Source organism: Oryzias melastigma, linkage group LG22, assembly GCF_002922805.2.
Source record: "Oryzias melastigma strain HK-1 linkage group LG22, ASM292280v2, whole genome shotgun sequence".
Taxonomy (NCBI): domain Eukaryota; kingdom Metazoa; phylum Chordata; class Actinopteri; order Beloniformes; family Adrianichthyidae; genus Oryzias; species Oryzias melastigma.
The window spans coordinates 726,406-753,582 of record NC_050533.1 but is presented as its reverse complement, the minus strand read 5'-3'; the positions used below and the strand labels follow the sequence as shown (position 1 = coordinate 753,582).

The following is a 27,177-nucleotide window of genomic DNA, read 5'->3' as shown; positions in this document are numbered from 1 at the left end:
AAGCTGCTGCACAAGTTATGAGGATTTATTTATTTCATTTAATACAGAATAAATATTTGTCAAATTTGTCTGAAGAAAAGGGCTCAAAAATGAAAGTACAGATATCATATTTCCTGTAGATGCCTGGATGTTTTATTTAGAAACTTTTAGGATTACAGTTTGGATTTAACTTTAAAGCTTTTAATTACTCTTTTTCTCTATAAAAAGGAAAACTCTTTGGATGTATTTTTTAATGCTTTATTTTGAGTTTACAAAACTTCAAACAACAAATGTTCAGAACAGCAGCACCAGCATCAGAACCACAAAGTGACACGTGAGCACAAAACCATGATGAATGCAAATGACACACACAGTGAATAAAGAAAAGTAAATGATTAACAATAAGTAAAGAAATAAATTACAATAGAGGGAAAAGGAAGTAAATACAAATAAAAATGAATAGTCCTGGGTGTGTATAAGACAAGAATATTAGTCCTCTTTGAAGATTTTAAACTTTTTAGAAGCATCAATAATGTTTTTTTCTGTTTTTGTTTCTGAATAATTTCAGAGTATAGAGGTGATTATCCACAAAGTATATTTAAAAGGCTAAGAAATTATGTGTTTTATTGCTCTTTTTACACGTTTGAAGAAAGAATTTGGTTAAATTCAAGAGAATATTGATTGTGAAACTGTGTTTATTGTTGTGTAAGGTCATTCTAAATAGATATTCTCTTTTCAGGGGCTGGGGGGATATGATTGCTTGATATCCAATCTTGGAAGTCATCCCAAAAGTAATAGAGTAAATGCAATTCAAAAATAGTGTATCTGTTGTTTCAGTATCGGTATCACGAAAGGTAAACATGTTGTTGTCTAAAATAAATCCTTGTCTAGTAATTCGACGTCTTTGGTTTGATCCTTTTCTCATCCTTTCCTTCAGCTCTGAAGCTCCATGAAGCTCTGCTTCCTCCTGCTGGTTAGAAAGCGTCAGAGCAGGTCGACCTCCCGGACGCTGGGGGCGCTGTCACGTGACCGGACCGGTCAGTTCAGGCAGCCGAACTCACTTCCGGTCCAGATGCTTTATTTTTTTTAATACAAACAGAATGTGAAAGTAGACTCCTGTAAGGGTAAGGTCTGTCTTTAATCTAATTATTTTATATTTTCTGCCAAATTAAGGTTTAAAGTGTTTATATCTGTAAAAATGTCCAAACTTCAGAGTTGGTCTGAATAGTTCAGATTTGTTCCGTTTTAAGAGACGTTTGTTTAACGATCGTGATCAGATTCGTTCTGGACGATAAATGATTTGTTACTTTTTAATTGATTTACTTTGTGACTGATCTGATAGTGTGGATTAAAACCCTGAATTGAAGTCTCAGAAAAAAGTTTACTTTAATTCTGACGTCATTATAAAGCAGAAGATCAATTAAAACACATAAAGTCTCTGAACTTTAACTCATATTTAACTTTAATGTTTTCTGATTCAGCTCACATCAGTTATAACCCACTAATCTGTACTTTTCTTGACAGATCAGACATTACGAAGCGTAGCATTCTATATGTATACATGTGAAGACAAAATTAATTCAATTTAAGCTCTAGTAAAAGAAAAAAAAAGACAAGAAACAGTTATAGCATAAACCAAAGTAACAACACAAATCAAAAATGTAAAATATAAATGTATAACATGAGAAATCTAACTTGGGAGGCATCAATATCTAAATAACCACAACTAAGATTATCATTAAATTAAAGAGAAATCAGTCCAGGTAAACTGACAAACCATTTGATCGTTTTGTGGCATAATTATAAACATAAAAAATGTTTTTTTTAAATGGGACTCTTTCAAAAAGTGACATTTGTAAATAAAAAATGACCAAAAATATCTTCAGTTGTTAAACAAAAAATGTTTTTTTTTCCTTGTCAGTACAACCAAATCTAATAATAGAATGTGTGAATAACAGAAATATATTTTTTGTTGAAAGCCGAGTTCTAACTAATGATCTTTGATGGGTTCTCTGTAGTTTGTCTCCTTCCGGCTGAAAGATGGCGGCGCTTCCTGGAGTCCGGGTCTTCCTGAAGACCTGTCAATCACTGAGCTGCCAGAGGCCTTTCAGGTTTGTTCCCGTCCAGCTGGCATCGACCGGCCCGTCCAGAACCTTCTCCAGTGAGAGTCCAAAGCAGCCGGTGAACCCGGAGAACGAGACGCTGATCCAGAGCCTGAGCCTGATGGGCGTGGACCTGACGATGGCGCGGCGGCGGCAGCCGGGGGTGCTCCGGAAAGACTGCACCAACGAGAAGGGCCTGGCCCGGTTCCTGCAAGGGAAAGGGGCCAGCCTCAAAACCATCGCCAGCATCGTTTCCCGCTATCCCCGTTCCATCACGCGCTCCGTGGAGCACCTGGAGCAGCGCTGGAGGCTGTGGAGGAACGTCTTCCAGACTGACGCCGAGATCGTCAGCATCCTGGACCGCTCCCCGGAGTCCTTCTTCCGCTCCAGCGACAATGGGAACCTGGAGAAAAACATCGCCTTTCTGACGTCGCTGGGACTGAACAGCAAGGATCTCCATCGGATGCTGACCACGGCTCCACGGACGTTCTCCAACAGCGTGGAGCTCAACAAGCAGATGGTGGAGTTTCTGGAGGACATCTGCGCAGAGCTGGGCGGAGACGATCCAGAGCAGTTTGCAAAGACGGTCATCGCCAGAAACCTTTACATTCTCATCAGGAGCACCAGAAGAGTCCGAGCAAACATCGACAACCTGAGAGCCTCTCTTCATTTAAGCGACTCGGAGCTGCTGGTTCTACTGCAAGGCCACGGCGCCGAAATCCTGGACCTGTCCAGCGAATATCTGAAGAAGAACTTCCAAAACCTTCTGCAGAAGATGACTGTGCTCGGCTGTCAGGAAGCAGACGTAAAGAAGCTGCTCATCGGCTATCCGATGATTCTCTACATCGGCCCGGAAACGTTAAACAGAAAGATCGATTGTCTGTTAAAGGGAGGAGTAACGGTGACGCAGATCCTGAAGAAGCCCAAAGTGCTGGACTACAGCACTCAGAACATAACGGAGCGGCTGACGGAGCTGCAGCGGGTCGGCTACGACTTCAGCAAGAACGGCATCAACATCTTAGACTCCAGCCGGAAGCGGTTTGTGGCAAAGATGGAAAAGCTGTCCTCAGAGGAGGGAAATCCGGAGCTTTAGCTCCATGTCGCCGTCGGGAGTCTTCTGTCAGTTCGTGACGTTTGATTCTAATCACTGCAGCTTCTTCTTTCCTTCAGTCCAGACGAGTTTCTGGACTGAAGGACAACATATGTATTTCCTTTTTTCTTACATGTTTTATGATCAATATTTAAGTGATGGAAAAACAAAAAGCTGAAACTTCCTAAAGAGTTTCCGTTCAATATTAAACTTTTTTGTTTTAATATTAAATGTTAGCAACTGTCCGTGGATTGTTGGGATGTAACGCTTCTACAAATAAACACATTCAACAGAATTAATTCACCTTTCTGCGTTTGGTTTTCTGGGCGGAACCAAAGTCGTCGTGTTTCAGGACGGACTGTTTTGAGCGGCGGCGCGCCGGTCACTTCCTGCACGCGGCAGTGCGGAGCTCGCGCGCGGAGATACGGCAGATTCTTCAATTCATCCCGGTTTCAGGTCAGTTTAGCTGCACGTCAGTCTCGACAGGTTTCTGTGTCTTTATTCAAACTCTTGGTGCTCGCTGTGCACGTCATTCACGTGACGTCATGGCCGCTATAACGCGCTGCATGACCGGACCTGGTCTGTGTGCGTGGATTCTGTCGGTTGGTTTACTGCTGGACTCATTAACCAAACAACAATCTTCACTTTCGTTTTTATTTAAAGACTCTTTAAGTTTCATGCATCAAACCATTTCTGAACGTAGTGTCTAAGATCTGCAGGGAACAGGGAAATGTTTGATTGTAAATGTGAGTTTCAGGATGAAAACGGGATTATAATTAAAGATACAATCTGTCTGAAAAGGTTTGGATTTCAGAAGAACAAACCTCAGGACTGATGGAGGCTGTGGAGCTGGAGACCAGAGCGAACGAGACGAACGCCGTTTCCAAAGGCGAAGCCGCCATCAAACCTGAGTGAGGATCCAGGATTGACCGGAGTTTCGGGTCACGCCTCGTTAACGAGGATAACGCGTTAACGAGGATGACTCGTCACCCTTCATGTCTCTGCAGGTTCCTCACAACCAAAGAGAAGTTTCACCACTTCATAGACTCGGAGCTGCAGAAAGACCACCGCGACAACTCCAGTGACAACGAACAACTCCATGAGGTCCCGGAACCAGAACCCAAAAAACCCAAACATGACCCTCAGGATGAGAAGACCACGGCGCCAGCAGAAAGTAAACGTCTTCGGGGTCAGAACAAGTCCAGACCGCACACCAAGCCGACCACGTACGAGGAGAGGCGGCTGTGCCTGTCGGTCCTGCAGGTTAGAAGCTTTAGTTTCTGGACCTGAGATTCAGACGGCGTGATTTCCCAGATGCCGGTATGATTCGGACGGCGTCACGATTCGGACGGCGTCACGATTCGGACGGCGTCACGATTCGGACGGCGTCACGATTCGGACGGCGTCACGATTCGGACGGCGTCCCGATTCAGACGGCGTGACGTTTCTGACTCCGTGACGTTTCTGACTCCGTGACGTTTCAGACGCCGTGACGTTTCAGACTCCGTGACGTTTCTGACTCCGTGACGTTTCAGACTCCGTGACGTTTCTGACTCCGTGACGTTTCTGACGCCGTGACGTTTCGGACTCCGTGACGTTTCGGACTCTGTGACGTTTCGGACGCCGTGAAGTTTCAGACTCCGTTACGTTTCAGACGCCGTGAAGTTTCGGACTCTGTGACGTTTCGGACGCCGTGACGTTTCGGACTCCGTGACGTTTCGGACTCCGTTACGTTTCTGACTCCGTGACGTTTCAGACGCCGTGACGTTTCAGACGCCGTGGTTTCTCCCTGCAGAACAAAGACTGCTCCTTTGGAGAGAAGTGCTACTTCCTCCACGACGTGGCCGAGTACATGAGGTCCAAACCGGCGGACATCGGGGAGCGCTGCTACCTCTACGACACGTTTGGAAAGTGTGGATACGGCCTGAGCTGCCGCTTTGCTAAAGCACACACCACGCCTCACTACCAAACCCTGGAGAAGGCCGAGCTGGTGAAGGCCAACGAGGGCAGGACCGCCGTGAAGAACTCTTTAAGTAAAGAGCTGCAGAACTCTCTGAGGAAGAGGAAGGTCGTCTTCAGAAAGTCTGAGGAATATTTAAAAACTCTGTCAAAGAACAAAGACCAAACGTGTGGAAAAGGTGAGGAAGAATGCAGGAAAACTCCCACAATGCAATCACGTAAAGCTTGTTTGGCCACACCCCTAAACTTGAAAGCATGGAATCTGTCAAACGTTCAGTAGGCTCCGCCCACTTTTATTGAGCCAGTTTGTTAGTTAAACTACAGAAGGAATATTTGAAAACGGAGGATCATCAAATGTTTAAAAAACAGAACGTCTGGGGGAGGAGTCACTCAGTCCAGTTCTCAGATACAGTCAGAGGATGACCAGCATGGTTGTTTTTAACTGCTTCCAGGTCAAAGGTCAAGATGTCCTGCAACTGTCAGTAGAGCCTCATTCTGACCCGCTTTCCTGTAGGGGAACCGGTCGGCCGCTGCACCATCACGGCTGTCTGTAGACGCGTTGAAGGCTGTCTAGATTGTCCCTCCCTCACCTTAACGATGGTGGTGATCACGTGACCTTCTTGCCCCTCCCTCACATTAACGATGGTCGTGATCACGTGACCTCCTTCCCCCTCCCTCACCTTAACGATGGTCGTGATCACATGACCTCCTTGCCCCTCCCTCACCTTAACGATGGTGGTGATCACGTGACCTTCTTGCCCCTCCCTCACCTTAACGATGGTCATGATCACATGACCTCCTTGCCCCTCCCTCACCTTAACGATGGTGGTGATCACATGACCTCCTTGCCCCTCCCTCACCTCATTGACGTGTTGATTTGTTGTTTTTAAAGTTTCTTCCAGAAAACGTGAGAAAGCATCATTTCCACTTTGAGTCAGTTTTTATTCCAAAGTAAGAAAATGTCTTTGACTCAAACAGATGTTTGTGCCACTAAAGAGCCTGACGACGCAGGAGGGAAACGTCCAGCCTCTGAGGAGTCTCAGGTTCGAACCCCGACACTGGTAGGCGTCCGCTCTCACAGAAACGGCGTCTGAACGTGTTTCGTTTCAGTCCGGTCCGGACGAGCGGCCGCTGGTGAAGACCGTTGGCCCGGTAACAGATGCTGATGTCATCAAGCTCCGCCCCTGTGAGAAGAAGAAGGTACTGAAGGTTTTGGTGTTTCCACAGGTGCAACCATCAAACTGGTTTTGGTCGAATCTTCATCGAGAACGATGACATTTAGACGAGAGACTTTTGTCATTTAAGGAGCGCTGGAGGATTTAGTTTAGCTCACAGACTCTCTGCTAAACTCACCTTTCTACCTTTAGACACACCTGTTGTTGAAGCAGTTGACATGAAACTGAAGGTTTTCCAGCAGATCAAGAATCCAAACGTTCTTAAGTTCCTAAGTTTCCATCTAAGGAAACGAGTCAAATGTTCCAAGCGTGAAGCTCCAATCAGACGAGTCTTCCTTCTATTTAAGGTGGACTTCCGGGATAAGCTCTACCTCGCCCCCCTCACCACAGTAAGTGACGCGGTTTAAAGTGGGGGGTCTGTGTCTGTGGTGTAATGGCTCCGCTCCGCAGTGCGGGAACCTGCCGTTCCGCCGCGTCTGTAAGCGCTTCGGCGCCGACATCACCTGCGGCGAGATGGCGGTGTGCACCAACCTGCTGCAGGGTCAGCAGTCGGAGTGGGCGCTCCTGAAGAGGCACGAGAGCGAGGACCTGTTCGGAGTCCAGGTGCGTGCGGCCCGGGATCCCGGTGCGTGTGGCGCGGCGTCCCGGTGCGGTCCGGTCCGGTCTGACCCGTCGTCCTGTCTCCAGGTGGAGGGCTGCTTCCCCGACACCATGACCAAGTGTGCAGAACTCATCAACCAGAACGCAGAGGTGGACTTCGTGGACATCAACTCCGGATGCCCCATCGACCTCATCTACAAGAAGGTGAGTCCAGATGTCCCGTCAGAGGATTCGGGGCGGTTCTGACTGAAGACGTCTGCTTTGTTCCCTCCCCCTTCAGGGCGGGGGGTGTGGCCTCATGACGCGGACCAGGAAGCTGGAACAGATCATCAGAGGCATGAACCACGTGAGTGGTAGTAATCGAACCCGAACCATCTTGAAACCGGACTCTGAAGCAGAACCGATCTCCTCCTGAAGGTTCTGGACGTCCCGCTGACCGTGAAGATCCGGACCGGCGTCCAGGAGAAGTCCAACCTGGCCCACAAGCTCATCCCCGAGATGAAGAGCTGGGGGGTGTCGCTCATCACTGTAGGTGGACTTCCTGCGTGAACTCCAGAACCGAACCGGGTTTGTCTGCAGGGAGTTTACCGTCAGTTTACTCCACAGAGCAGAGACCTTTCTGTCGGGTTCTAGAACCAGAACAAAGACGAACCTCTCATTAGAACCACGTAACGTCTAAAGCTAGACAAACAGACGAGCTGCTGCTCAGGCTTTGACCTTCAGGTCCTGTAGCGGAACCAGAACCGGACGCCGTCTGTATCCTGTCAGAATCCTTCAGAGCCGTGGTGTAGTCGACGTGATCCGCAGAACACTCATGAGAGTATACCTCCAGGATACCAGTGGAAATACTCGACGAGCACCAGCTTATGTTTTCATCAGGGACACAGAGCTCCTCGTGCTAACGCCGTCACGAGGGATCGGGTCGACCGGATCCACCGTCAGTACCTGCAGCTTCTGTCTTAGCGGCTTGGGGGAGGGGCAGAAACTGAAGGTAGGAGGAGTTTTAGGTACAGGAAGTTCCAGCAGCCGCCGGGGCAGCACTTCAAAGAGGGGGGGGGTAATGGTTTTCTACCGTCTGCTATATGACGTGTTTGGAACGGCCTGAAACCGTGCACGAGCTCCTGTTGGCTGAAAGGGTGCTGGAAAGGAAGAGGGGAGGGGCTTAGGCTGAGGGGCGGAATCTACTTCATACATGAAAAGACAATCCGTCACATTCTATGACCTACATATAAATAAAACTCAACATTTTGTGTTCAGTCTTGTATGAAATGATCAAACAAAACAATCTGGTCACCAGGGTGAGAATTGGTTTAGTCGACACCTTTGGTGGGGAAGTTTATAGCCAAGTTCCAAATGTCAGAAATATGGAGAGAAAAGGTCCAAGCCGTCTGAAGAAGACACACCAGATAAAAGCCTCTAGAATGTTCTAGACTCCTGCACCGGTCTAACTCTGCTCTGGCTGCAGCTGCACGGCCGCTCCAGGGAGCAGCGCTACACCAAGCTGGCGGACTGGGACTACATCGGTTCCTGTGCGGAGCTGGCCCGGCCCGTCCCTCTGTTCGGTACGTTCCCAGCAGCCTCACTCCGGTGACGTCAGCAGCTTCATGTGAGGCTTTCCGCTCCAGGTAACGGAGACATCCTGTCCTACGAGGACGCGGTGAAGGCCAAGCAGACGGGGGTGTCCGGCATCATGATCGCACGGTGGGTATCAGAGACGACCGGACCCTCAGAACCGGGCTCCGGCACCCCCTGACGGTTCTGTGTGTGCAGCGGCGCCCTCATCAAGCCCTGGATCTTCACGGAGATCAAGGAGAGCAGACACTGGGACATCTCGTCCGGCGAGCGCCTGGACGTCCTGAAGGACTTCACCAACTTCGGCCTGGAGCACTGGGGCTCCGACACTCGTGGCGTGGAGAAGACGCGCTCCTTCCTGCTGGAGTGGCTGTCCTTCATGTGCAGGTGAGCCGCTGCACCTGTGGACAGGTGGGTCTGGGCTGAGGGTGGATCTGGATGTTCTGGTTCTGATGCAGGTACATCCCCGTGGGGCTGCTGGAGCGCGTCCCTCAGAGGATCAACGAGAGGCCGCCGTACTACCTGGGCAGGAACCACCTGGAGACGCTGATGGCCAGTCAGAACGTGGGGGACTGGGTCCAGATCAGGTCGTCACGGCGACAGCAGCAGCTGGAGGTCACTGAGGTGGAGACTAACGTCTGCTTGTTGTCTTACAGTGAGATGCTGCTGGGGCCCGTCCCCAACAACTTCAAGTTCTTACCCAAACATAAAGCCAACGCCTACAAGTGAGTCCAGCAGGATGGAGGACAAACTGTTTACGTCTGACTGTAGAGTTCTGTTCCTGATCAGCTGATGTGTGGAAGAATAAAGTCTGTCCTCATCAACCTGTCTGTTCACGTCGTCTTTGTGCTTCAACACAAACTCAACACAATCGGAGTTTTTCAAATTAAAACCAAAAACATTTTTTTAATTTGAAAATCCAATGACACGAATAGATTCTGCTGCAGATACATTTATTATTGAACGTTCAAATGAACTTTAATCAAACAAACGAAGCTTCTTTGGTTTCATCCGTTCCCGCCACACCTTCTACAGGTGGGTTTGCTCCACCCACGACCTCCAGGTGTCTAATTAGCGTCCACCAATCACCGTGGAGGAGGCCCCGCCCACCAGCCCGAAGAGCCGCCGCAGCTTCCCGCCGTCCGGAGGCTGATGGCGAGGCGGGAAGTTCGGCTGCTGGCGCTCGTGAGCGGGACGCTCCTGCTGCTGGTTCCGGTTCCGGTTCGGGGGTTCGAGCAGCTCCAGAAAGGAAGAAGCGAACCGTTCAACCGGACCGCAGGTATTTAAATTGTAAGAATGATTTAAAGTCTTTAACAAACGAAAACCCCGCGAGGATCAGTGGATCTCCCGCGTGAGTCTGCGCACGTGACGGATGGATTTGATTACAGATGAAAATCATGTTTTAGTGTTTTTAACGTGTTGATGTGAGGATGAGGGCACAGGGGCAGAAAGTTAAGATAAAAAGAACATTTCTGAGGATTTTTAAAACGTATCTTTGAGAATTAGAAGCAGAGAAAAAAAACACTTTTAAAACTTTAGAAAGTTCACTGGGCGGGGCCACAGTCTCCATGCTCCGCGCCATTTTGATGCAGACAAACAGATCCACGAGATCCAAACAGAACCGGACGGATTCTTTGTTTTCGTGGTCTGAGCTGGAATCTGGATCAGAACCGTAACCACGTTGATCCACAGCTGCCCGTGTTATATTAGGTTAGTTCAACTGTTTCTTATTTTAGGGAGAGTCTATTCAGGGTTTAATCCAGATCTTGGTTTTAATCCCTTTGATCTAAATCCCGTTAAACGGAACACGTCAGAATGCTATAAGATCAGTACTGTAATGATGACCTGATGTAAAAACGTTTGGAGATCAGACTAATGACCCCATGTTATCCTGATCTCATTTCTAACTTGTATCATTTTGACAAATATAATTATAGAGAGTAAAATATAGAAAGTTATTTAAGGTTTAAGTTGATTTATTCTGGAATAATATTCATGACTTTATATCATTCATAGTTATGTAAAAAGGTTAGTTTGAAAGTTTGTTTTTTAAGGCTAACTTGGGATTTAGCTAATGTTTTAGCCGACTATCAGCTTCAGGATTTTCAGCAGTTTCAGCTGCAGAAGAAGTTTCTGCTCCTTCACTAAACCTTCAGCCTCTCTGACATCTCCCTCTCCTCAGATGAGGATGATGATCTAGACTATGATGACTACACAGACGAGTTCTCAGAGGAAGATCAAGGTTTTGCCGTCAGTGAAGATGGACTTCAGGAAGCTGAAGGTATTCCAGTTTGGAGTCTTTTTAACTCCTTTTAATCTCAAGTTCTGACAGAGTTTTTCCTCCAGATTCAAACATCACCTTTTTTGATGACAAAGGCGAGATTTTCCGTGGCGTTGAAGGCGCTGCAGTCCTTGAGGACGACGTCCTCCTGGAAGCTGAAGGTGGAGACGTGAAGATCCGTCCTCTAGAAGCAGAAACATTTCTGCAGTGAGATGTTTTCTTCCTCCAGACGACCATGATGATGATGATGCTGATGATGATGATGATGCTGACTACGACAGCTATGACGATGAGACTGAAGAGGCTAAAGGAGAAACCTCAGAGTCCTCGGGTCCTTTTGGTGTCCAGCAGGGCGGCGCCGTTTCTGAGCGTCTGGACTCCATAGACGGCGAGTACGCCGTCCTGTTTGTGGACACCCGTCCCCGGTCCTGGACGGGCTGCACGACGGCGGGTCTGGACGGGCTGGTGGTGGCGTGCACCACAGAAGGATTCAGGATCACCTTCCCCCCCGGCCTGCTGACCGAGGTTCAAGTCCTGGGTATGGACCCGTCTCTGGTCTGCTGGTTTCTCCTCATTTCTCTGAACCTCCGTTTGTTTTTCAGGTTCCACTAACACGTCTGCCCAGCAGGCGCCGGCGCCCTGCGGTTACCGCGTCGACCACCTGCAGAACACCTTGACGGTACCGTTCAGTGGGTGTCAGGTCAAAGAAGACGAAGACGTGCGTTACTGAGAGGTTGTTTCCTGTCAGCTGTTGGTTACCTGCAGCTCTCACCTGTCTGCTGGTTCCAGGTTTATGTTCTGCATCTGTTCATCGACACGTCGAGTCCAGCCGAAGCTTTCGATGCACTTTGTGTTGAAAGTTCCAAGTTTTTATCGGGACAGTTTCCTCGTTTGTCCACCAAAGATCCCGACTGCAGGAAGGGGAGTCGGAGTCCGCCAGCCAAACCCCCCAAATGCTTTCATCAGAGCACGGCGCCGGCGATGCCGTTCAGAGCATCAAACGCCAAATCCAGAGGGAGCCCTCAGCGGAGCAGTGCTGCCCCCCAGAGGAGTCTCCTGAGCGCTGCGCCGGTGACCCCGGCGACCCCGGCGCCCCCGGCCGCTCCGGTGACCCCGGCGACCCCGGCGACCCCGGCCGCTCCGGCGACCCCGGCCGCTCCGGTGACCCCGGTGACCCCGGCCGCTCTGGTGACCCCGGTCGCTCCGCTCCGTGAGTTCAGGCGGCTCTCCTCCTATGGAGCCAAATCAAGGCCATAAATATTTGAAATTCAAATCAAACATTTTGAAAATAAATATTAGTGTTTGGCCAAAAAAACTTAAAATGTTCAAAACTTTTTGCCATTTTAAAATGATTATCTTCAGCTTCAAATCCAACTGTTGGAAGTTTTTTTTTAACACAGTTACATTTCGGTAATGTGCAGAACTTTGTTAAAGTTATCTCAAAAAAATAGTTCACATCACTAAAAAAATGTGTTAAGCAAAATAAAGTGTAACATTGGGATTTGAACCCGGATTAGTCCTGGAAAAATAATTACTGTCATTATCGCCGCGCCACTGGTAACCTGTCTTCAATTACTCTTCTGTAGGGTTCACACCGGGGACCGTGTCCAGGTATAAAGACGTTTTCCACGCCGGTATTTAACACAAGATGGCGCTTTGAACAGACTAGCGGTTTCAGCTTTTTCCACCCGTCTGTGGACACCTTCAGACTGTGACGTACAGACTCGACAGACGAGCGTAATTCTCACAGTTCTTAGAGTCAGTGAACGCAGCGGGACTGAAGTCCCTGATGAACCATTTGGATTGGTCCTTCATGTTAGCCCCGCCCCATCGCGCCCCAACGGGGCCAAAAGTTTTGAAACTGAAATTTTCAGATTCGGAAATGAAAAAAAAAAATTCAAAGTGATTAAAAAATTGAAACTTAAAAAACAGAACATTTAAAGCTGAAAATAATGAAGTTTATTTTAGAACAGCCAAAAGTTTTGGACATTTCTTTCGTTTTGACTAAACACAAACATTTTTTTCCATTTGGGTTTCAAATATCTACGGCCCTGATTAGACTCCATATCCTCCCGTCTGAGCCCGGTTCTCCGTCTGCAGACTGTGCCGTGGACGTTCAGGAAAGGATCCCGTGCGGTCCGCCTGGAACGTCGGCCTCCGTGTGTCGGGGGCGGGGCTGTTGTGTGGGCGGGTCCAAACCGTCCTGCTACTACCCTCTGGACGGTAAGACGTCGGTGCCCCGGACACGATGACCTGCTGATGCTAACGGCCTTTCCCTCCCCAGAGTGCACTGCAGACCAGCATTTTGTGTTCGCCATCCGGCAGCACGGCGCCGCGCTTCCGGTGGAGCCCAGGAACCTGTTTTTCCCCGGAAAGCCGCTCTGCAAGCCGACCATCGTCAACGACGGCGTGGCCGTCTTTAAGGTCAAGTTCACAGACTGTGGAGCACATTCCTACGTAAGTTTGAGTTCAGAGGGGGTGGGGGTGTAGTGGTTAGCACAGCGAGACGGTCCTGGTTCGAATCCCAGCGCGGCTCTTCCCATGCTAGCGTGTTCTACTGGTCCATGTGGGTTCAGTCCGTTGGTGATTCTTGATGGTTTCTGGGAGCCAGTGTGTGACCGTAAGGACAGGCTCCAGCAGCCCTGTGAGGGATCCAGTGGGATCAGGAGGAGATTTGTGATGAAACGTCCGATTTCTCCACTGATGTTTTCCTGTATGAATGACTGGAGGAGCCGGTCTCCAACCCACATGGTCACTGTGGACAGAACACGTCTTCCCCTGACGTGGATCTGTGTCGGACCTCCAGTCACGTCCGCACAGACTCCTCGGCTGTCGGAGTGTCGCTCCGGTTTTCCTTTATCCCGACTCCTCCGTGAACTCCAGACTTAAGTGGATTCTTTGAACAGGACGTGGGCGACATGAAGATCTACCTCATTGAAGTTCACACTGCAGTCCGTCCTCTGACCTTAAACTATGGTGTTGTTACCAGAAGCGACCCGCTCAGGTCAGTGCAACAGAACCGCGGTTTGGTGGACGTTCTGGAGAACAAATGCTGTAAAGAATCTGAACGTGCTTTAGAGAATAAAAGACTGTTAGAATCCTCAAAGGTGAGAGGACCCGACTCCATGCCGTCTCTCCAGGTTCTTGGTTGAGTGTCGCTTCAGGAAACACGGCGGCGCTCATCGGCCGGTGACCGGCGCCGGCCTGATGGTCCAGACCACGCTGTCTCCTCCAGCCGTCTCTGGGGGACTTCACGCCGTCCAGCTGAGAATGTCTAAAGGTCAGTGATGTTTTACAGATACTTTCACCAGATCGTAACGAGGATGATGCTTTATTCTACTTCAATCCTACAGACCACACCTACTCCAGCTTCTTCTCCTCGTCCCATCAGCCCTTGCGTCTCCTCCTGGGCCGCCCCGTGTATCTGGAGCTGACTCTGCAGGCTCCTCCCCATCCGGACGTGGTCATGCTGCTCGACTACTGCCTGGCTTATCCTCGCTCCGCGACCAACGCCATGGTTCTCCTTTACGAGCGGTGAGCGTGGTTCTTCGCTCGGGTCTTCGTCGGTCTGGACTCAGCGCCTCGGGTCTTCGTCGGTCTGGACTCAGCGCCTTGGTTCTTCGTCGGTCTGGACTCAGCGCCTCGGGTCTTCGTCGGTCTGGACTCAGCGCCTCGGTTTGTGGTTGCAGGTGCTCCGATCCTGATGATCCAACTGTGTCCATCCTGAGAGTTGAGGACTTTCTGGATCGGCGCCATCAGAGACGCTTGGTGGTGGACGCGTTTCGGTCCATGACTCTGAAGACCGACGCGTACCTGGATGAAGAGGTAAGCTAACGAGCATCTGTCCGCTCGTTTACCGCCAGGCGCAGAACCACTGACCCGCCGTCTGTCTGCAGATCCACTTCATGTGCTCCACAGACGTCTGCGACCCAAAGGACAGGACATGTGAGGAGCGCTGCTTTGACGCAGAGATGAACCTCAAAGCTCGTAAACGTGTGAATGAACGATCGTCGTCTCTGAAGGAAACATTCCCTCCGGTGGGAAATAAATAAACATGTTTGTGTGAAAACACTCTGAGACTTTGTTGTTTCTGGCAGAAGAACAGGACGATCCAAAACTTTTTAGGTTCTTCAGAAAGTGAGGAAGAACTTTTTCAGTGGAGGACGAAGGAACAAACATGTTTCCGAAGGTCAACTTCTACAAATGTTCACCAGAAGTTCCTTTGAGGGATAATATCGGTGTTTTCAGATCTTAAGAGAAGCAACACCTGAAACCAGGCGGATTCTAGCAGGTTCTAACGTAGACGTGTGCAGCGGGTTCTGCTGGGTTCTGTGTAAAATAAGTGTTTCTCTGATCAACTGTGATTTTGTTCAATTCCAACAAAATAATTCCAATAGTGGAAGCAGAATGAGACTGAATAGATGGAAGGTAATGACTGGTTCATGACATGATTTCACCTGAACGTTGAAGCTCTTTAAGATCGGAGTGAAACTGGTAATCTGGTTGCTTTTCTAAACAAATGTTTCAAACATGTTCTCCAGTTATTCCTTCTTAATCGTCTCATTAGTGAGGAGCTCAGCGCTTTATTCTGCTCCTTGATTGGTTTGAATGAGGTTTGAAACGTGAACATTAACTCTGAACACAAAGCTTTTATGCTGAACCACATGAATAAAGGTGAGTCAAAGTAATTCTCATGTAAACGGGTCATTAATAATATTACCAGAGAGACTTCATCACAGGAATAACTCAGACTTTCTGAATGCTCTTCATTAGTAGTGATGTCTGATCAGACAAACTTCTGACCCTCAGATCCTTTAACAGATGCAAAGGATCATGGGTAGAGGTTTGGATTCTTTTTTTTTTTTTAATTCAAAAGACAAAGACATGCAGTAAATAAGAAAGAACATCACTTATCGAAGTAAATACCAGGAGGGATTACACACAGAAACATGATATTAAACTGTAAAGCTGAGCATAATCACGTTTTAATCACGTTTTTGTTTGTACTGGAGGAAATGGATGTAAAATGTAATTTAGGCCAATAAATACAAGAAAAGGAGTTCTGTTGTCAAATGTAGTTTTTGAATATAAAACGTGGTTAAGAATATCCGAACATTTATTAAATACAATTGAGACAAAAGCTGATCATTAAAACCAAATCAGATGTGTTTCCAGTTACAATCAAATCTGGACACATTTGAGTTTTCATCAGATTTTTTAAAAAATTTCCACGTTATCTCAACGTGCCTGAAAGTCCAAAAACATTTTTTAAATAAACTTTATTGTAATCATCAGTTTCAGTAGAAAAAACTGAGCAAAATAGACATTAAAAGACACTGTACATCTATAAAAACAGGATAAACCAAAATAAAACGCCAGAGATGGAAAAAAACAAACAATAAAACAAACAAACAAACAAACAATCAAACCTCATACAGTGAGTGAATAAAAGTTGGATCAAAAAAGTCCAGAAACGTGTACGTGGCTCTGAATGACTCCGCCCCTCAGACTTCAGCCACTTCCGCTGGATTCTGCGGAGGACCGGAAGCGACGGTCCGACCGGAAGTGGAGCTCTGCTTTAACGGTTCATCTGTCAGCGGCCGCTCAGGTGAGTCCCCGGAGGTTCCAGCAGCTAAATGTTTACCTGGTCAGGTTCGGGTCCGCAGTGACGCTAGAGAGGATTTTACTGACGTTTTTTCCCGTTTTTTACGTCACGAACAGACGAGTTTATTCTGAAGGAATCTGAACACATGCTGGAGGGATGACTGTTGACTGACTGTGACTGACTGTTGACTGACTTGTTTTCCTGAGTTTAGTTTGAATAACTTTAAGACTTTAACCTGTTAAAGTCTCAGTAAGGTCGGTTCGGTTCGGTTCGGTAGCAGTGAAACTTGAAGCGGGTTTGTGTTCAGTCATCAGTTTGATTTCTACTGTTGTTTTGATCAATAATCCAGAATAATCTGTCAGATCAGATCATTTCTCTTACAGAATAAAACCTCCCGCAGGTTTTTATCTTGATCGTCTCGCGCGTGGCGCGCGTGCTGTCACGCGCCCGTGTGTTGCGCAGCGTCAGCGGTTTGCGGGAAGGTGCGGTTCGCTCTGAAGGATCTGCTTCCTCCCCCCGCAGCTCCCGCAGCCATGGCTCATCTCCCAGCTCTGTTCAAGCACGTGGACCAGAACCAGGACACCTACGTCCAGGTAGGATCTGCTGGTTCTTCAGAACCTCAGGACGGGTTCTAACTGAACGCCTGTGCTCCAGCGCCTGGCGGAGTGGGTCTCCATCCAGAGCGTCTCCAGCTGGCCGGAGAAGCGAGGAGAGATCCGGAGGATGATGGAGATGGCGGCCAAAGACATCGAGCGTCTGGGGGGCAGCGTGGAGCTGGTGGACGTGGGCACTCAGAAGGTGGGCGCCGGACGCCTCTCGCGCCCGCTTCTGGTTCTCTGAGCCTCACGCTGACGTTCCTCTGCAGCTCTCTACAGGGGAGGTCATCCCACTGCCCCCCATCATCCTGGGCTCTCTGGGGGCGGACCCGGCCAAGAAGACGGTCTGCATCTACGGTCACCTGGACGTGCAGCCCGCCAGCATGGAGGACGGCTGGGACACGGAGCCCTTCACTCTGGTGGAGAGAGACGGTAACGCTGGAACCCGACCCGGAAACTTTCTCTTCTGGTTATCGGATCCGTCTGAAGTTCTGGTCTCAGACAGGACTCGACATGACTGAGGCGGCGGCGCTGCGTCTGCCGGGTCACATTCCACGGCCTTCCACTGACAGATTCACGTCCATGTTTATGTTTCATAGAACTCTGAGTCACAGCTTTAAAATCCGGCATTTCCAGAGCTACGTTCTGGAAACGTGGTTCTGGAAACGTGGTTCTGGAAACGTGGTTCTGGAAAAGTGGTTCTGGAAACGTGGTTCTGAAAATGTAGTTCTGGAAAAGTGGTTCTGGAAACGTGGTTCTGAAAATGTAGTTCTGGAAACGTGGTTCTGGAAACGTGGTTCTGTTAACGTGGTTCTGAAAACGTGGTTCTGGAAACGAGGTTCTGGAAATGTAGTTCTGGAAACGTGGTTCTGGAAACGTAGTTCTGGAAACGTGGTTCTGGAAACGTTCCAGCTGCAGCAGGAAGACGTTTCCCGACAGATTAGAGCTTTATGACCGTCTGCATAAACTTGAACTCCAAACACCTTTGGACTCCTGATCACGTCTCCAAAGTCCGGCAGGTTAACAGCTGAGAACCAGAAAGTCTTCAGCCTTAGTGACACCTGGCCTTACAGGTGGATACGGGCAGGTCAAAGGTCATAGGTCAGACCTGTGTGGCAGGTGACCTGTAAGAAAAATCTTAGACTCCTCAGTGAACCGCAGAGAGAAAATGATTATCTATGGGCGTGCTGCGGGCAACAGGTCGCAGTGAACACTTCTACATCACGTACAGGGAAGCAGGCGTCCTACTGTAGAGCTGCCACAAACGATTATTCTAATAGTCGACTAATCACCAGTTATTCTTTCTGATTAGTCGACTAATCAGGTGACGTGTCAACTGGATATAAATCTGAACCATCATTAGCTTTAAACTAACTAAACACTAGAGTTATAGCATTACCTGTGATAATGATAGTGTGGATGCTGTAACTGAATTTAGCTGCTGAAGATGCTGAAATTGATATCTAAAAACACTAAATATTAGCTAAACTCCAAAATAGCTTAAAAAACTTAATAAATGCAAAAATCTCGCAGAATCTCATCATAACTTACAACTTTACTACAGTCTGACTCCATAGAATATTAAGTAACGACTAGTCGACTATTTTAATAGTCAACTAGTCGACTATTCGTGGTAGCCATATCCCACAGGCACCTACCCCGAGACGGGTCACCCCCCCCCCCCCTGTACGGGTCCATGTGACCGACGGGTTCAGCTCAGGAGGACTCTGCAGGTTCTGCTGGGATCTTTGAAGCTCAGAGTTCCTCTTCTGTTTCTGTGGACGATGATGATCATCTCTTCACTTCCTGTGTTCCGGTTCTGTTTCTGTCAGCACTGAGCTGCTCTCCTAACACCATCAGCTGATTTCACTTCCTTCCCAAACGTTTCTGCTCCGTCAGCAGACGTGTCTCCTCACGGAGGCGGCGGTCTGTTTGAGGCCACGCCTCCTGATGAAGCGTCTGAAGGTTTCTGTGTCTCTGCAGGAAAGCTGTTTGGCAGAGGATCCACTGACGATAAAGGCCCGGTTCTGGCCTGGCTGAACTGCATCGAGGCCTACCAGCAGATCCAGCAGGTGGTCCAGTTCCTCCATCTGGAGTTTCTGTGTTTGTTCTCAGGATAGGAATCGGAATGTCGGATCAGGAGAAGCTTTAAACACTCGTTCCTGACGTTCCTGTCATGAGTGGAGAACTTTCTGATTTAAGCTCATCAGTATCGGTACCAGGACCGCTCTCTCCGGTGAAGAAACTGGACCGCAGTTTGATTATCTTTGCAGTTAGAACAGATGTTTCCTGACTGGTTGATTACTTTCCTGGTGGTCCTTCACCTGTGCAGCAGGTGTGATGCTGAAACCACGTCAAACCTTTGAACAGCTTCAGCTTTATGGAGATAAATTGGGGCCGATATTATTAGAAACTCGAATAAAACACTGAAAAAATATTGGTGTTTGGCCAAAACAAACTTTATTCTATTTTAAAATAAACGTAATTATTTTCCGCTTCAAATGTTCTGTTTTTTCGGTTTCAAAACTCAACATTTAAATTTCAAAGCGTTTTTTTCACTTTCAGTTATTATTATTATTATTTTTTTTCTGTTTTCAAATCTGAAAATTTCAGTTTCTAAACTTTTGGCCCCATTGGGGCGGGGCTAACACGAAGGACCAATCAGAATGGATGAGGGTGGTAACTTCAGTCCTGGTGCGTTCACTGACTGAGAGCTGAGAGAATTCCGCTCAGAACATGTCTGTCGAGTCTGGACTATCATAGTCTGAAGACGTTCCAAGACGGGCGGAAAATGCAGTTTTGGGCTTTTTACTTTTTAGGTTTTCTGGCCCAACGGCGGCTGGGTGGTTCAGTGGGCTAGGTGAAGGGCTGACACGTAGGAGCCGTAGGTTCGATTCCCAGGGTTGTCCACTGATCCCCACCCAGATTGGGTCCTTAGACCCTTGACCTGCTGCCTAACTGGGTACCTGCGCCCCTCAAGTACAGGGTTGTGTCAGGAAGGGCATCCGGCGTAAAAACTCTGCCAAATCACTGATGCCAAACAGTGGGTGGAGTTAGGCTGTGGCGACGCTGAAAGTGAAAGAAGAAGAGGTTTTCTGGCCAAACACTAATATTTTTTCAAGTTGTTGTTTTGAGTTTCAAATAATATCGTCCCTAATTTATCTCCATACAGCCTCCGGTCCAAACCTGAGATAGAAACAGGATGACTGCAGATCAGGACGTTTTATTTTGAAAGCAGCCTTTTGTTCTCGGTGGTGGTGGAAAAACAGAGACACTTTAAGTTCCACTTCATCAGTCTTTGAGAACGAATGCGGTTTTCAGGCTCGAATCCTCTATCTAACAGATGATCCAGTGAGATCAGACTGATCCTCCATCTGTGACTCGGACCTGAAACCCGTCAGAACCTTCCTGACAGACTGTCCTCCAGACCAGGAGTCTGCAACCTCTAATCCTAAAAGATCCAAATGATCCACTTTCTTATGCACTAACATCCAACCAGAGCCACAAAGTTCCACCTCAAAGTTAGAAAATTGTACTTTATTTCTGTTTCTGTGGCCATGCATTTATCAAATATAGCTTTGAAATCTTTTACTTTTGAAAGCAACACCTTTCAAAATAAAACACATCCTGTTTGATCTGATCCTCCAGCTGCAGGAAAACGTCTTTTCTATCATTGTGACTTTAGTGTCGGTTCTTCTCCTTTTACTATTCATGTAAACACAACAACTTTAGTGTAGAATACAAATAATTTATGCAGTAAGATGATGTCATTCTGATCATCTGTTCTCATTAAACCTTTTTCCATCATTTGATCAGTTTGTTACAAATCTAATCATAAATTCAAAATGTCATTTAATAAATAAATGAAGCAAAACTAGAAACCATTCTTTGTTCAGATTGTTTGGATTTTTCTTCAAAGCCAAACCATGGAGGGATAACGAGCCTCAGGCTGCAGACAGAACCAGAACTCTGGGTCTGACAGTGTCTCTGTGCTGCAGGAACTTCCCATCAACATCAAGTTCTGCCTGGAGGGCATGGAGGAGTCCGGATCGGAGGGTCTGGACGAGCTGGTGTTCTCCCAGAAGGACTCCTTCCTGAAGGACGTGGACTTCGTCTGCATCTCTGACAACTACTGGCTGGGGAAGAGCAAGCCGTGCATCACCTACGGCCTGCGAGGGATCTGCTACTTCTTCATCGAGGTGAGCCGGTCCGGTCCGAGTCTGCTCTCTGCTGGAGCTGAGGTTCTGTTTGGGTCCGGCAGGTGGAAGGCTGTCAGAAAGACCTGCACTCGGGTGTGTTCGGCGGCTCCGTTCATGAGGCCATGACCGACCTGATCGCTCTCATGGGTACGGGACGGCTCCAGAACCGCTCCGTTTGATGAGGAGATCCGTCTCTGATGGATTCTCTTTGCAGGCTCCCTGTTGGACCGGAAAGGGAAGATTCTGGTTCCTGGGATCTACGACGCCGTGGCTCCTCTGACCAAAGAGGAGGAGAAGCTGTACGAGGCCATCGAGTTCGATCTGGAGGAGTACAGCAAAGACATGGGCGTCGGGAAGCTGCTCCACGACAGCAAGGTAAGGACCGGATTGTCCTGAGACGGATCAGGAGCTGCTGGTGACGACGGCGCCGTGTCTGCAGGAGGAGATCCTGATGCACCGCTGGAGGTACCCGTCCCTGTCCCTCCACGGCATCGAAGGAGCGTTCTCCGACTTCGGAGCCAAGACCGTCATTCCCCGCAAAGTCATCGGCAAGTTCTCCATCCGCCTGGTTCCCGACATGGACCCCAAAGTCGTGGAGAAGCAGGTGAAGTCCTCAACACAAAGAAGATTTTATTCATTTGTTTGTTAGAAATCATAAAAACAAATAATTAGATTATGTTCTTTGATTTACTGGAACATTTCAACTGTTAACATGATAATTCCAGAAGATTCTGAAAGAAGAAATCAGCTCAGCAGAAAAATTCTTTCAGAATCTTCTAGAATCATCATGTTAACGGTTGAAAAGCTTCAGTTTGTTAAAGATTTGTGTTGAAGCGTCGCTGGTGACAGTTCAGCTGTTGACACTCATGTCAAAGTCACGGCCCGGGAGCCGGATCCGGCCCCCGGGTAGTTCTATCCGGCCCTCAGTTTTATTTTATTGTTATTAATGTCCTGATGTTATCTTGTTCTTATTTCTAACTTGTAGAATTTTGACTAAATATATTTTTATAGAGAGTAAAATACTGAAAGTCATTTAAGGTTTAAGTTGATTTATTCTGGAATAATATTCCTGCCTTTTTATTATTCAGAATTATGTTAAAAGGTTACAGTTTTTAAGTTTTAAAAATTGGCATTCTGCAGCTTTTTGGAATATTTACTAAGATTTTTTGCGCTATTTTGGAGTTTAGCTATTTTTACAGCTACATGCTAGCTGTTTTGACTAATTTAAGCTTTTTCTGTTTTTTAGGCTATTTTGGCATAGCTAATAATTGTAACTGGCTATCAGCTTCAGCATCTTCAGCTATCAGCACTAACATGTTCAGCAGCCAAATTCAGCTTACATCATTCACATTAGCATTATCACATGTAATGCTATATATCTAGTTCATAATTGTGTTAAAAAGTTACAGTTTTAAAGTTTTAAAAATGTAGTTTTAGAGTGTTCAATAAATGTTTATCGTGTTCGACTCACGACCTAAGGTGTGTTTTGGATTTTGGCCCCTCCTGTGATTGAGTTTGACACCCCTGTGTTAAAGGACTAAAACCAGAACCAGGATCTGTAAAGAGGCACTGCGACTTGACCATTTTGGACCATCGGTTCAGGTCCTGGTTCAGGAGGACCCAGCAGATAAATCTGTTTCCATGTGAGCTCGACTGCTGCAGCTTTAGACTGACACCAGTTCTCTCTTCCACCTCCAGGTCGTCGGCTACATCCAGCAGAAATTCCAGGAGCTGCAGAGCCCCAACAAGCTGAAAGTATACCTCGGCCATGGAGCTAAAGCCTGGGTCTCTGACTTCAACCATCCACACTACATGGCCGGCCGCAGAGCCATGAGGACAGGTAGAGTGCAGCGCGACCACGGCTGGTTCAGACACACCTGACTATCCTTCACCACACTGACTATCCTACCACACTGACTATCCTTCACCACACTGACTATCCTTCACCACACTGACTATCCTACACCATAATGACTATCCTTCACCACACTGACTATCCTTCACCACACTGACTATCCTACACCACACTGACTATCCTACACCACACTGACTATCCTTCACCATACTGACTATCCTACACCATAATGACTATCCTTCACCACACTGACTATCCTACACCATAATGACTATCCTTCACCACACTGACTATCCTACACCACACTGACTATTCTACACCACACTGACTATTCTACACCACACTGACTATCCTTCACCACACTGACTATCCTTCACCACACTGACTATCCTACACCACACTGACTATCCTACACCATACTGACTATTCTACACCACACTGACTATCCTACACCACACTGACTATCCTACACCACACTGACTATCCTACACCACACTGACTATCCTACCCCATCCTGTAATGCTGAGTAAGAACATCAGACTAATATTAGATCAAAACCATTTCAAGCTGTATTTCAGTTGTTCAACCCCATTTTAATGGAGAAACCAGATACTGTTTTTAATGGTTCCAGCTATGAACAGCAAGGCAAGGCAAGTTTATTTGTAGCACATTTCATGTACAGAGACAATTCAAAGTGCTTTACATAAAACATTAAAAGAAACAATCAAAAGAAATAGTAAAAATGTCATTCATCATCATTCAAATCATTAAAATAAAATTAAAAGAAAGTAAAAATTTAAAACAAGCATAGATAAAACAGCAGGATGATGGGTTCTGGTTCTGGTTGTGTTCAGTGTTTGGTGTGGAGCCTGACCTGACCCGTGAAGGAGGAAGCATCCCAGTGACCCTGACCTTCCAGGAGGCTACGGGCCGGAACGTCATGCTGTTGCCGCTGGGATCGTCCGACGACGGAGCGCACTCCCAGAACGAGAAGATCAACAGGTGGGACTCTCAGCTTCTGCAGAAGTGGACCGGAACCGCCGCGGTAACTGCACCCTGTGGTTTGTGTTTCAGATCTAACTACATAGAGGGCATCAAGATGCTGGGGGCGTACTTCCATGAGGTCTCCCAGCTGGAGTGAAGCCTGGAATGAAACCAGCTCCCATCTCCACAGAAACTCTTTCTCATCTTTAGATTCTGATTCGACATGACAGAGTCAGAATTCTGATGATCAGTAACATCAGATACAAACTAATCAATCATTAAGGATAAAGAATCAAGATTAAAACAGCTTTTATTAAAATCCTGGTCTAGCTGCTTTACTGGCTTGAGAATCAAATTCTCTGTAAACAAACTCAAATGTGAAGTCCAGTTGAAGAAGATTTTATATTCAGATTAAAAAAAACTCTTTTGTAAATGAAAACTGCATAAATAAAATGATCCAGAAAGTTTGAAGTTCTCGTGTAGTTTATACAGCTTTGTGATCGTTGATGAGCCACTTTAGACATAAATATATATGGTCACCATGGCAACGGCAATCACATGGACTATTACCCATGTTATTTTTGTTTTGTATTTTAATGTATAGAACAGCAACGCGGGCTGAACGTCTTCAGTCAATTAAAGAGAGAGTCCTGCCATGTTTGTTTCACATGAAAATGTTTCATATTCTGACACCAGAGTCTCATTAAAGAGGAAAAATAAGAATAAAAAGGAGGGAAACAAACGAGGTTAATGATGCTGTAGATAAAACAAATAGAAATAATGTTTAATCTGCTCTCTCAGTGGAGATGAACCCAACCCTTTGTGTTTTTGTGACCTTTTCTAGAACACTTTCAAACCAGTCTTCCAGAGTCTTCTATCTTCTTGAAATGGTTTCTTTACATTCTGCCAGAGGATCTGAGAGTTTCATCTCTACTGTATTTCAGAAACAGCACTAACCTCAGGTGTCAAGCAGGGATGGAGCTCTGAAAACAGATCTCCCTGGTCGTTCTTCTGAAGCGTCTTTAAACCGGGACAGAAATATGGAATGGAAGTTTTCTGAACTTCTCCAGATGATTCTAGAATGTAAACTGATAAAATGACAGCAACAAGCTCACAGATGTATTTCTGCTCTTTCAAAAGGACAACTTGTAAACTAAACTGGAGATAAATCCACAACTTACAAATCAAAAGATGACATTCAATAAATGTCTTTGCTTTCTAAATTTAAATATTTTATATAGCTTGTATCTTGTTTACTGTTCATTAATTGTTCCGTATCTTTCATATTGTGTAGAGATTTGGGAAAATTCAGGAAAAACCAACGTAGAATCTTTGGTTAAATTACAGAAAAAAACAATTAGAATAGTTAACAGAGCTGGATATTGTGAACCAACAAATTATTCATTTTGTTTGAATAAAAGTTTAAAATGAAAGGGAATTGTTTATGCTAAGGTATTAGAAATTGTTTATAGAGTAAAACATAATTTACTTATACAGAAATCATATACTTTAAGAGTTGGTATAATTTAAGAGGTCTTATATACTTTGAACAGGTTAAAGTTCGAACCGATTTAAGATGAGATGTGTTTCAGTTTTTGGAGTGAAGTATGGAATAAACCAAGTGATGAATTAAAATTCTATTGCTTTTTCTGTTTTTCAGGAATGTCTCGAGTATTGTACTAAATATTTCACTGATTTTGTGTTTGAATAATGAAGAAAAAAAGTGACGTCACAGCTGCGGAAGCGCCATTCGTCCAGCGCTGAGGACCGGAAGTGTTTTTTTCCGGAAGACTTTTTTTGTAAAACAAAAATACTCAAATAAAACCAGTCATTGTTGCTCCTGTGTTCTTCGTGTAGATATTTTTCTGTAAATATTCAGTCTGGTTCTTTACTGAAAGATGTTTTAACCTCCTTCGTCTTTTCTGAAGCCTTTTCGTTCTGCTGCCGGATCGGGGGATCTGTGAAGGAATCTGGCAACCCCGCCTCCTGTTTTCACGCGCGGGAAAACCAAACCGAACTTCCGGTGTGGATTTGTAGTTTATTGACACGGTGGCGCGCGGATCCGACGCTCTGTGTTTAAAGGGCAGTAGAGAGTATAACCGTAACCGCGCTGTTAGCGTTTGCATGTCGCCTCGCTTTACGGCAGGAAAAGTGACGTAAACTCGCGTTTGTCGTGTCTTCCCTCCTTAAACAGACCGCGGAGGCGCTCGCGGAGCCCGAACCGGACATGGATCGGTACGACGAAGTGAAAAGTTTGCTGAAACGCTGGGAGCTGCAGTTCCTGGGAGAGCACCGGAGGAAACCCTGCAAGGTGACGTCACACCTACAAGCTTCTGTTTCTACAATACAACTGCGTTTTACACGTTCAGAGCTCTCAATAACCAATCACCGGTCAATATACAGGTCCTGAGATCACGTGACCAGGTCTGCTGATGTTAAAGTCTTTGCAGTAGATCTCCATCCTCTCAGATCTACAGACTGTTTCTATTAAAGAGCAGCTAAAAACATTTCATTATGACTTCTCCCTAATTCTGTTTTTTATATTCTGTGCTTTACTGTGAAGAACTTTGCATTCTGGATCTTGAAAGGGACTATAAAAATAAAGTTGATTGTTACTATTATTATTATTAGAGTGACGTCAGTAGAAGCTTCTGTTTCTACATTAGAGTGACGTCAGTAGAACCTTCTGTTTCTACAGTAGAGTGACGTCAGTAGAACCTTCTGTTTCTACAGTAGAGTGACGTCAGTAGAAGCTTCTTTTTCTACAATAGAGTGACGTCAGTAGAAGCTTCTGTTTCTACAATAGAGTGACGTCAGTAGAAGCTTCTGTTTCTACAATAGAGTGATGTCAGTAGAAGCTTCTGTTCTACAATAGAGTGACGTCAGTAGAAGCTTCTGTTTCTACAGTAGAGTGACGTCAGTAGAACCTTCTGTTCTACAATAGAGTGACGTCAGTAGAACCTTCTGTTTCTACAGTAGAGTGACGTCAGTAGAACCTTCTGTTTCTACAATAGAGTGACGTCAGTAGAAGCTTCTGTTTCTACAGTAGAGTGACGTCAGTAGAAGCTTCTGTTTCTACAATAGAGTGACATCAGTAGAACCTTCCGCCCCGTCTGAACCTCAGTGACGTCTTCTCCCTCCCTGCAGGAGGATGTTGACCAGGCGCCTGAAGACATCCGA

The 27,177-nt window shown here is 46.6% G+C and overlaps 5 protein-coding genes across 14 annotated transcripts in view; all 5 read left to right on the top strand.

Moving 5' to 3' along the window:
• The first annotated feature begins 887 nt into the window (after positions 1 to 887).
• Positions 888 to 3,466, top strand: LOC112148449 (transcription termination factor 1, mitochondrial). Of its 3 annotated transcripts, none has more exons than XM_024275597.2 (2): positions 888 to 1,016; positions 1,998 to 3,466. In XM_024275597.2, exon 2 carries the CDS (start codon positions 2,020 to 2,022, stop codon positions 3,172 to 3,174), a length of 1,155 nt encoding a protein of 384 aa, XP_024131365.1. In that variant the 5' UTR covers positions 888 to 1,016; positions 1,998 to 2,019; the 3' UTR covers positions 3,175 to 3,466. The 3 variants fall into 3 exon arrangements, with proteins under 3 accessions (XP_024131365.1, XP_024131357.1, XP_024131349.1); XM_024275589.2 differs by having other exon boundaries at positions 901 to 1,051; XM_024275581.2 differs by having other exon boundaries at positions 906 to 1,103.
• A 10-nt stretch (positions 3,467 to 3,476) lies between these two features.
• On the top strand, positions 3,477 to 9,301 carry dus3l (dihydrouridine synthase 3-like (S. cerevisiae)). Its single transcript, XM_024275376.2, has 16 exons — positions 3,477 to 3,627; positions 3,973 to 4,082; positions 4,179 to 4,434; positions 4,967 to 5,309; positions 6,109 to 6,173; positions 6,241 to 6,330; positions 6,653 to 6,694; positions 6,756 to 6,908; positions 6,993 to 7,109; positions 7,186 to 7,251; positions 7,323 to 7,433; positions 8,371 to 8,467; positions 8,531 to 8,606; positions 8,676 to 8,864; positions 8,936 to 9,064; positions 9,134 to 9,301. Exons 2-16 carry the CDS (start codon positions 4,006 to 4,008, stop codon positions 9,204 to 9,206), a joined length of 1,884 nt encoding a protein of 627 aa, XP_024131144.1. The 5' UTR covers positions 3,477 to 3,627; positions 3,973 to 4,005; the 3' UTR covers positions 9,207 to 9,301.
• Positions 9,302 to 9,570: 269 nt separating this feature from the next.
• LOC112148275 lies at positions 9,571 to 16,166 on the top strand. 3 transcript variants are annotated; one of them, XM_024275262.2, is made up of 14 exons: positions 9,572 to 9,756; positions 10,660 to 10,758; positions 10,824 to 10,919; positions 10,988 to 11,296; positions 11,361 to 11,476; positions 11,548 to 11,896; positions 11,960 to 11,968; positions 12,859 to 12,981; positions 13,043 to 13,215; positions 13,665 to 13,762; positions 13,899 to 14,038; positions 14,112 to 14,292; positions 14,448 to 14,583; positions 14,655 to 16,166. In XM_024275262.2, exons 1-14 carry the CDS (start codon positions 9,630 to 9,632, stop codon positions 14,808 to 14,810), a joined length of 2,112 nt encoding a protein of 703 aa, XP_024131030.1. In that variant the 5' UTR covers positions 9,572 to 9,629; the 3' UTR covers positions 14,811 to 16,166. The 3 variants fall into 3 exon arrangements, with proteins under 3 accessions (XP_024131021.1, XP_024131012.1, XP_024131030.1); XM_024275253.2 differs by having other exon boundaries at positions 9,571 to 9,756; positions 11,548 to 11,968; positions 13,043 to 13,182; XM_024275244.2 differs by having other exon boundaries at positions 9,571 to 9,756; positions 11,548 to 11,968.
• A 68-nt stretch (positions 16,167 to 16,234) lies between these two features.
• Positions 16,235 to 24,468, top strand: cndp2 (carnosine dipeptidase 2). Its single transcript, XM_024275482.2, has 12 exons — positions 16,235 to 16,366; positions 16,886 to 16,956; positions 17,018 to 17,161; positions 17,229 to 17,391; positions 18,943 to 19,031; positions 20,958 to 21,158; positions 21,221 to 21,305; positions 21,373 to 21,533; positions 21,598 to 21,762; positions 22,857 to 22,998; positions 23,868 to 24,015; positions 24,088 to 24,468. The coding sequence occupies exons 2-12, from the start codon at positions 16,897 to 16,899 to the stop codon at positions 24,152 to 24,154; spliced, it is 1,425 nt and encodes a 474-aa protein (XP_024131250.1). The 5' UTR covers positions 16,235 to 16,366; positions 16,886 to 16,896; the 3' UTR covers positions 24,155 to 24,468.
• A 1,385-nt stretch (positions 24,469 to 25,853) lies between these two features.
• Positions 25,854 to 27,177, top strand: part of recql4 (RecQ helicase-like 4) — an 11,161-nt gene continuing 9,837 nt past the window's right edge. Inside the window, exons 1-3 of one of the 6 annotated variants that reach the window (XM_036209958.1) lie at positions 25,857 to 26,079; positions 26,192 to 26,308; positions 27,145 to 27,176. In XM_036209958.1, the coding sequence (XP_036065851.1) occupies positions 26,225 to 26,308; positions 27,145 to 27,176 (116 nt within the window). In that variant the 5' untranslated portion in view covers positions 25,857 to 26,079; positions 26,192 to 26,224. Of the gene's footprint in view, positions 26,309 to 27,144; position 27,177 lie in introns of all 6 variants that reach the window. The other 5 variants (XM_024274952.2, XM_024274961.2, XM_036209957.1 and 2 more) reach the window with 5 other exon arrangements.

Coding starts and splice junctions, on each gene's coding strand:
- LOC112148449 (XM_024275597.2), top strand. CDS start 2,020: ATGGCGGCGCTTCCTGGAGTCCGGGTCTTCCTGAAGACCTGTCAATCA.
- dus3l (XM_024275376.2), top strand. CDS start 4,006: ATGGAGGCTGTGGAGCTGGAGACCAGAGCGAACGAGACGAACGCCGTT. Junction 5,310..6,108: donor AGACCAAACGTGTGGAAAAG/GTGAGGAAGAAT, acceptor TGACTCAAACAG/ATGTTTGTGCCACTAAAGAG. Junction 8,468..8,530: donor CCGGCCCGTCCCTCTGTTCG/GTACGTTCCCAG, acceptor TTTCCGCTCCAG/GTAACGGAGACATCCTGTCC.
- LOC112148275 (XM_024275244.2), top strand. CDS start 9,630: ATGGCGAGGCGGGAAGTTCGGCTGCTGGCGCTCGTGAGCGGGACGCTC. Junction 10,759..10,823: donor TGGACTTCAGGAAGCTGAAG/GTATTCCAGTTT, acceptor TTTTTCCTCCAG/ATTCAAACATCACCTTTTTT. Junction 11,297..11,360: donor GACCGAGGTTCAAGTCCTGG/GTATGGACCCGT, acceptor TTTGTTTTTCAG/GTTCCACTAACACGTCTGCC.
- cndp2 (XM_024275482.2), top strand. CDS start 16,897: ATGGCTCATCTCCCAGCTCTGTTCAAGCACGTGGACCAGAACCAGGAC. Junction 21,306..21,372: donor CGACCTGATCGCTCTCATGG/GTACGGGACGGC, acceptor TTCTCTTTGCAG/GCTCCCTGTTGGACCGGAAA. Junction 24,016..24,087: donor CAGAACGAGAAGATCAACAG/GTGGGACTCTCA, acceptor TTTGTGTTTCAG/ATCTAACTACATAGAGGGCA.